This window comes from Arachis hypogaea, chromosome 19, assembly GCF_003086295.3.
Source record: "Arachis hypogaea cultivar Tifrunner chromosome 19, arahy.Tifrunner.gnm2.J5K5, whole genome shotgun sequence".
Classification (NCBI taxonomy): domain Eukaryota; kingdom Viridiplantae; phylum Streptophyta; class Magnoliopsida; order Fabales; family Fabaceae; genus Arachis; species Arachis hypogaea.
In genome coordinates, this window is record NC_092054.1 from 16,660,903 (window position 1) to 16,669,652 (window position 8,750).

Below are 8,750 nucleotides of genomic sequence, written 5' to 3' on the forward strand. Positions count from 1 at the left end.
GCTGGCCGGTCAAAACTTAGGAGAATGAAAGCTCCTATCAAAATGGTGATTGGCAATAAGGTTAGGGGATCGCACCAAATAACTTGTAGTAAGTGTGGAGAGAAAGGTCATTATCACAAGACTTGCAAAGGTGCACCTAAGGATCTAAATTGGCAGTCAAAGACTAAAAAGACAAAGAAGGAAAGCAAGACTCAATCAGAAACTTCCGTTGGAGCAGCAACAAACAAGCTAGGACAACAACATGATCCATAGGTTGCATTTGTTATTTTGTGTATTTTATTTTTTTTAATTATGTTAATTGTGCTAGGTCTATCATATGTTGTTGATTGCAAATTGCTGAATCTATATGTTATATTTGCATCATCATTTCCAGGCAAAGACAAAACAGAATAAGAAAAAGATGCCAAAACTGAAAGCCTCATCCAATGTAGATTTTGGTGAAGAGATTGATTTATCTCAATCTGCATCCCCTAATGATAGACCTGTGAGTATAGGATTATATTTGGTGACTTTTGTCTTGCTGATTTTTTGTGCTGAAATGGTTCTTCTATCTTGTGCATGCCACATAGCAAATTTCTGGACCTCTTGTTGGGTTTCGAATGAAGCAAACCATTGTGAGGCCACCAATACCACCCACTCAAAACCATTTAGAGTCACTTGGACCAGCTACCTCAGGGCATTCGGTAGCTTGTTTACCTTCATGCCAATACCTGGTTTTAGGCCTCCAACTAACACTTGAGGAGATTCATTAATGGATTAAAAACACCAAGTGAAGATCATGTATTTTGTTGGTCTATAAGTGAAGATTCATATGTATCTTATGAACTCAATTAATTATCTTTTGATTCTTTAATAGTTGTAAATGAATTCGCTGGTATATAAGTTAGACAACTGGCAATTTAGTTGGATTGTATTTATAGCTCCATCTTTATTATCATATAGCACATATGAAAATCATATTGTACAGACTTTTTTTTAATTTGATGAAACATATATTTAGCTTACAATCATTGCATACCCAGATTTTTATATCTTCATCCATCAAAATATGTGATTACACATTTGTAATATAATCTAATTTCTTTCAATACAAGATCATCTCAGATTAAAGTGATAGCAAATTTATTAACATAAAACATAATATTACACAGATTCAGTTACATCTTGAAAGCATTACAACGCAACATAATTATCACAAAATGTCACAGCTAAGATTATGACAATTACTTAGGACATATCCTAAAGACTACAGCAATTATGTTATTAATTATACCCAAAATTATGAGCCTAAAACATCTGCAGTAATATCTACCACCTTGAGATTCAATTTCGTTTTGATTTTTCAAATTCAATTCCATCTCTAACTCTTTCATTCTATGTTCTACCTCCTTCAATCTCCTTTCCATTAAAATAGCATTGTCAGAAGTAATGTCCTCATCCATATTTTCGTAAACTAATACATCTAGCCACTTGAAATGCTTGCAATGTGAGATGGGTGCCTAGAAATAAAAAAATTTTGATTGTTAAAAAAACCAAAATTACATTAATTTTTCAAATTTACGAAATATACAAAAAAATCAATACTTACATTGTAATTAGGGCATCCCAAGAAGAACCTATCCGGATTAAGTTCTGTGCAAGATTGGAAGAGAATTGCATAGGACCCACAGTGACATTTCGGAGATATGAATTTCTTCTTTCTTGGCTGCCAAACTCTTCCAGAAGAAAAGGTGCAGCACTTACTCTCTTCGCCAACACTATAACCACGCAGGTTGCGACTCCTAGTTTCCAAAGAATGATCTTCATGGCTCATGGTGGTAGACAGTTAGGGTTCTACACAAGAAGGAAGGAGGAAGAGGCGTTTAGGGCTCATCATGTTATGTGAAGTGCAGATAAAACATGAAATTATATTTTCAAAAAATTGTCAGAGATCGGGTTGGGTGATTCATTAATATGCCAATCCAAACTAGCACTTAACGGACACATCACCATCTTAACTTGCCACGTATTCACGTTCTATTAACCCCAAAAATAAATTATTGACGTAGGGGCTAATTTGTCTCATAAAAAAAATTTCAGAGACCAAAATGTAGTTTTTTTTTTCTAAGAGCCTTGTTGTCTTTCGTAAAAATTGTCAGGAACGGACCGGATATTCACTCTTTATATTAGTATATAACAATGACCTTATTACTTGTTATATTTATACAAAACATTCACAAGTAGAATATAATTTCAACTTGGTCTTTAAACTGTTTTTGAATGGCTATTTATTTTAATTTCTAAATTTATAAATTGGAAAATAGAATAGTTCCTAAATTTATAAAAGAGAATATTTAAATTTAACTCCAAATCACAAAAACTTATAAAAAAAAATACGTCTTACGGTTTATAAATTTTAAAACTAATAGAAACAAAAATGAAAGATTAAGGTGGTTACTCAAAAAAACAAATTTTGAGGAGCGGTTTTATTCAGGGTGGATTGTCTAGCAATATTACATCGAACAGATTCTAATACTATATTGTAATTGAGATTAAGTGAATCTAACTTAGTTAATTCTAAAAATTAGTTTTTTTTTTTTTAAATTCAGAATTTAAGATCTCTAAAAAAATTATGCCATTTGAGTTACATTGACAACTCTAAAAACTAATTTATTAAAAAAAGAGATCTAATATATATATAAAATTATAAACTATTTAAAAACTTTAAAGACATCTAAATTTTACTGTAAGTTTACAACTATTATTATTAATAATTTATTTTTGATATATTATTAATTAATATAAAATAATTTTTACACATGTATCTAATTATACAATCTCACATTAATAAAAATAATTATATTTTATATTTATTATATAAATAATTATCTAAAAGAATAGATATAATTAGACGATTATATAAAATGTTTTACATTGTTTAAAATTAAACTCTATTATTAAAGGCAATAATATAATTTTCTCTTACTTAATTATTTTGAGTAAAACTCTAACCCGGTCCTAACTATTTCACTAACCGGCTTTCGTCTCTCACAATTACAAGTTTACAACAGAACCATAAGCTTTCCACACTTGGTGCAAGAAATCCAAGAATCAAAGAGCCATTGACGGTGGCGTGACAGTGTGTATAGTGACGATACGGTGACATCGTGGTGGCGACTTTGGAACCAACGTCATACTTAAGGTCACAGGCTCCCCCTATTAAGAGATCACTTGGACGTCCAAAGCTCAAGGGAAATGCTGAAAACCAAATAATTGGGAATGGAAACAAAGTTAAGAAAGCCTTCCAGGTTACATGCAGAAAATATAGTGAAAAAGGGTCACTATTATAAGCCTTGTAAAGGTACTCCAAGGGATCCTAGTTGGAACCAAAGAAGAAGAAGCCAAGAACTAAGGTTGCCACCACCAAACAAGGCCGGCAAGTAATTTAGAGTTCCGTCATACTTTATGAACTACTATATTTTTCTTTTTATTTGTTGATAGACTCTATCATTGATTTTTCAATCTGAAATCGGAATTATTTTGTAATCTTTTTTTGTAGGTACAAGAGGACAATGTTAATCCTTCTGCACCAGCCACACAATACATTGACATTCTATCGGGGATCATACTAAAAGCAAGACCATAGAGAACAAAATAACTCATTGTGAGGCGTTTGTCTTTTGTCACACCAAATCTAAATGTGAAAGGTAGCATACCTTAAAGTAACAGTAACCAAAGAACAACCTACTAGGATTCATTTTTGTTCTAGATTCTAATAGAATTGCATAACGTCCGCAATTAAAACTTGAGTGTTCGAATTTCTTCTTCCTTTCTGTTTCATTATTCTCAATCTTACTTTGATAACATCTCATCAACCTCTCCATAGTCTTTTATGAATGGTGAGAAATTGAAGATTGTTCTGTGTAGTTCATCCTTTTATTTAGGATTTTAAATGCATGAAAAACAAAGAAAAAAAATAAAACTTTTTTAAAATTCTCCAAAACGACAATGATAAGTTGACTGGACAGAAACATTTTGTTCCTTTAAATAGCTGTTTGATACGTAATGGATTAATATTACACATATAAATAAATGGAATCTGGATACTTTAACAGAAAAAGTAGAAAATTTGATAAAATTAATTATTAAAGACTGCAATATCATTTTTTAATTAATGAGGAACAAATAAAATAGCTAGAAATTTGTGAATGAATTAGACCCGATTGGAGTTTTACTCTTTATTTTTTAGTATTTAGTTATCATTGGTAGCAGCGGTAGCCTTTATGTGACCTATATGTTTAAATCAACGCAATTGTTGAGAGTTGAGACCATGCCGAATGGTTTACTAAGATCATATGTTACACCAAATTGTATATGTGTTCAGTTATTTGACTTTCCTTCTATATGCAGTTATACGTAACATTTCATCACGTGATAGAGTTCAAGCTGTTTCCTTGGTCAGAGGAGACACAGATCAGATGTGAAGTGAATATATATATCTAAATTTGATATAATGCTAATAGCATTATATATAACAAATATAAGATGCTGTCACATACATAAAAGCTATTTATTTTAGTTAGTAAATACGAATATTAATTAATTACTTTTATATTTACATAATATATAGCACCCAATTGAATATCTTTACTACAGAAATCTTATACTATATGGTTCATAAACATTTAACTCTTACGTAGCGTTTGTTTTGAGGTACTGAGACAAAGATTGAGAGACTGTGACTCAATATCATGTTTGTTGGTTCAGAGACTGGTACTAAAATTTTTGTCTCTGTCTCCAAAATTTCAGTATTTCAGTACCTCCAAAAAGTAGAGAGACAGGGGACTAAAATTTTTAAAGATGGAGACTGAAACTTTAATAACATTTTATACCTAAAATACCCCATTTCAATTAATTAATTCTAATTTTACCCTTTGTGCAAATTAAATTAGAGTTTCATTCTTGTTTCAATTTCTGTCTCCCATTTTGCACCAAACAGAATACTGAGATTTATTTCAATATCTGTCTCTTAGTCTCTGTCTCTCAGTCTCAGTCTTTACGTCTCTGTCTCTCCACCAAACGCTACCTTAATATTTGATACTACAAAATTATAAAAAAAATTATAATATATACTATTTTTAAGTATAATTGTTTAATATGTAAAGTGAAATTTTAGAAGAAAAAATAAAAAAAAATATCCTTTAATAATACCAAGTAAAAAAGTACACAATTAAAATAATATACTAAAAAATAATAACATATTATATGCATACTAAAAATCAGCCTTTAAATCTATTATCAACATAAAATACATATTAAAATATAAAACATACAATTAAAAATAAATTAAATAATTTATATATTTATATATAAATATATAATAATTAATTTAATGATAACTAATTTTTTTTGTATATATAATAATTTTAAAAAGTAATATAAATAATTAAATATCATTTCTCATTTTACACTGTTATATATATAAAATGTTAGATTATTAATATATTTTTTTATATTTATCCTATATTTAAATTAATACTAACTCTTTATATATGTATATATATAATTCAATAATATTTCTCACCACACAGAGAGCAAAGAAGAGAGTGCAAACTACACCAATAATAAGGCTTATCAAAACATGAATATGAAAACTATGACATAGAAATAAAGCACGTAAGCTAGAATTGAATATGAAGAAGTTGCACACTTGCACCACACTCCACAGTATCAAAATTATCTTCCAAACCAATTAAACTACATATAAAATGATAACAGTTTTGTGCACTTAAGAGTAAGTACTCAGTTCACATTATTATTATTATTGTTGTTGTTGTCAGGCATAGTAATTTCGTTGTTTGTTTGTCCCAGCAAGCTGCTTATCGATCTTGCCTTAACCGTTCCAAGCTTCACCCTCTTCTTGGTGGTAACCGTCACCGGCTTCTTCTCATCGTCATGGTCGTCTTGGCCACCGCCTCCAGCGTGGTGGTTAGCATAACCGTCATCATCATGGCGAGCGACGACACAATTGGTTTCTTTTGCATTGTTGTTCGAATACGAAGAAGACGAATTAGCAGCTTCATTATGAGATGGTGGAACTAACTGGCGGTGAAGCTTCTTGGGTGCACCAGCAGTGGTTGGAGTAGCAATAGAGCGGCTTCTAACACTTGTCATGCTTCTCAACCTTCCTTTTCCTAAATGATGCTCGCAAAGTGAGTAACCAACTAATGTTGGCTGACAACACCTCCATCCTCTCCCATTAACGCGGCTGCATCTAGAACCTTCCATCAGTGCACCACCCCTTACCCTCTTCTTCTTACTAACCTTTTTCGTTTGGATTCTTTCTCTTACTTCTTCTTCTTCTTCTTCATCTACTGCTACTACTTCTTCCTCGGCTTCTTTTTCTTCCTCTTTGATAATTTCGTCATCATCTTGCTCCCATGCCATGTTCATCTTCGTTCTGCTGCTACGACTCTGGATTTTGTTCGTCTTCTTTCTGTTGCTGTCGCTAATATTTCCTTCCATGTTATTATCAAACTGATCTCCTCTTCTTTTCTTTAGCGGAATTGCCTTCTCTACCTCGCGCCATCTCAAATCTAATATAGACATACAGTGCGTGATTATGCTTCATGATTTAATTTGAAATAACAAAGTATTAAACTCTAAACCTTTCAATCCCATAAAAAGAATGACATGAATAATTATATCTCTAATATAAACTACACCAACTCTACCTCACTTTTTTTTGGCGTTGGAATTCTACAAGATTTATATAAACTAAAATAACAAAAAAAAAAAAGAAAGAAAAGAGAATTACTACTGCTGCAATAATGCAAATTCAGCATGCATTGCAACATTGCAACGATAATATTACTCCAGTTGTGTACTGCAGTAATTTTTAAAACAAATGAACATATATACATAGATGAAGTGTTCAGCGCTAGTGACCACAAATTTCATGCATTCAAAAGTTACTTTGATGAAAATATATTATTATTATTATTACCTTGTTTACAAGTGGTGCTTGAGGGTGAGAGGGCATCAGGTGGTGTTTCGGAACCCATATTGCATGCTTTCCTACGAACAAAAGAAGACCGAGAATGGCCCACAACTACATATAATATATACATTATTCACATAAAATTTAAGGCCAGATTAAAAAGGGAGTAAAAGAAAAGTAGTATATATAGAATCGAATGTGCAATATTTTGTGTATGTAGATGAAGGATAGATGTGATGTGTAGCTGGGGACCAGCATTTGGTGCTTCTTAATTGTGCACCTCAAGGGCAAATGGTAGTTAGCCAATTTTGAAAAAAAGAACGATCGGTTTAGATAGGGGGTATAGTTGCTAGTTTTGCTAACCAAACATGTCCTTAATTAAAACACTTCAATAGTATTTCATTCCACTAACACTATTCTACAAATTAAAAGCATATATATAACTTCAAATAATTTATATGTCTTGGCTAATAAAATGAAGTAGTTATGGGTCTCCATGTTTTTCACTACGAGATTTCACGAGACATTAACGGAGATGAAATAACATTATAAGAAGATTATATTACTTAATTTTATTTTACTAATCATTTTATATTATTTCATGTGTACTGGTGTCTTTCATTATTCTTACCTGGTATCATTACCCTTTTGTCCCCCTTCTCCCTCCTCTTGTGTCTTCCCATCTTCATCTTCTACCTGCAAAAATCAACCATACCAACATATATAGGACCCACTAATAACACATCCCTCTGTGAACGGCAAATAAAAATTAAAAATATTAACAACAATTTTAATCTATTACACTTGCGATAATATCGGACAAAAGTGCACTAATTTTACAAACTCAACCGCAAAAAGAAAATAAGCTAAGAAGACCAAAAATTGAAGATGATTCATGTAAAATAATTTCGCCACTAACCAGATATTCCTCCTTCTTCTTCCGCTGCAGCCTCGCAAGCTCTCCATCCTCACCGATCGGTGGGTGTAGCGTCTGATCAGACGGCTGAGATGGATCCAAGCTGTGTGCCGGCGCAGCAGCCGAAACGTCAGTGCAAGAACGTTTCGAGGACGTGGCTACGTCGGCAGGGGCAGCTTGGTTGAGTTGCACCATGACCGGTGACCGGCTGATCCGGTTGGGATCTGGAGACACCTGAGAGAGAGGAAAAGGCACTTGTCTCTTCCGGATCCTCATAGGTGCAAGATTATTGGAATGAAATGGATGAACTTAATTCCCTCTCTAGCTCAAGAGATTCGGTTTAAGCCTTCAGAACTTTCACACCAGAAGCGATCTTTCGGTTCTAGAGAGATATGGGGAAAAATAATGATGAAAAAACAAGGTGCGAGTATGCTTAGAGAGAGAAACAAAAGGGTAAAACAGTAAAGATACACTAATCTAGCTCATGGTAAGAAGAAGACATAAGAAGGGAAAAATCTGAAATCTACGGCTTTTTCTGTATCAAAGTCTCTCATGTTTGTAGCAGAGACACACGCTCTCTATCTCTTTATTTTGGTCTTCTTTGTATCTTAGCTTTTTATTTGTTGCACCACAGAAAGGAGGATGCTGTATGGGTGAGGGTGGCACGTGTGAGAGGGTTTGCCGCAGATGGCACGTGTGGGAGAGGTGACTGGATGGTCCGGTAGCCGGTGCAAGTGGGAGAGAGAAAGGGAGACATAGTACGGACGAGGATGCCAGGGTGTCACAGATGAAATTGGCAATTAGGGAAAGAGAAAAACATTAAAAAGAACAGAAAAAGAAAAGTCTGATTGTGTG

General features: G+C 32.9%; 1 protein-coding gene across 1 annotated transcript; it reads right to left on the reverse strand.

The window, feature by feature from the left end:
* Positions 1–5,641: 5,641 nt before the first annotated feature.
* Positions 5,642–8,517, reverse strand: LOC112776978 (uncharacterized). The gene is made up of 4 exons (XM_029295931.2): positions 7,899–8,517; positions 7,611–7,675; positions 6,986–7,056; positions 5,642–6,575 (listed from the first exon to the last, which is right to left on the reverse strand). The coding sequence occupies exons 1-4, from the start codon at positions 8,169–8,171 to the stop codon at positions 5,782–5,784; spliced, it is 1,203 nt and encodes a 400-aa protein (XP_029151764.1). The 5' UTR covers positions 8,172–8,517; the 3' UTR covers positions 5,642–5,781.
* Positions 8,518–8,750: the final 233 nt, after the last annotated feature.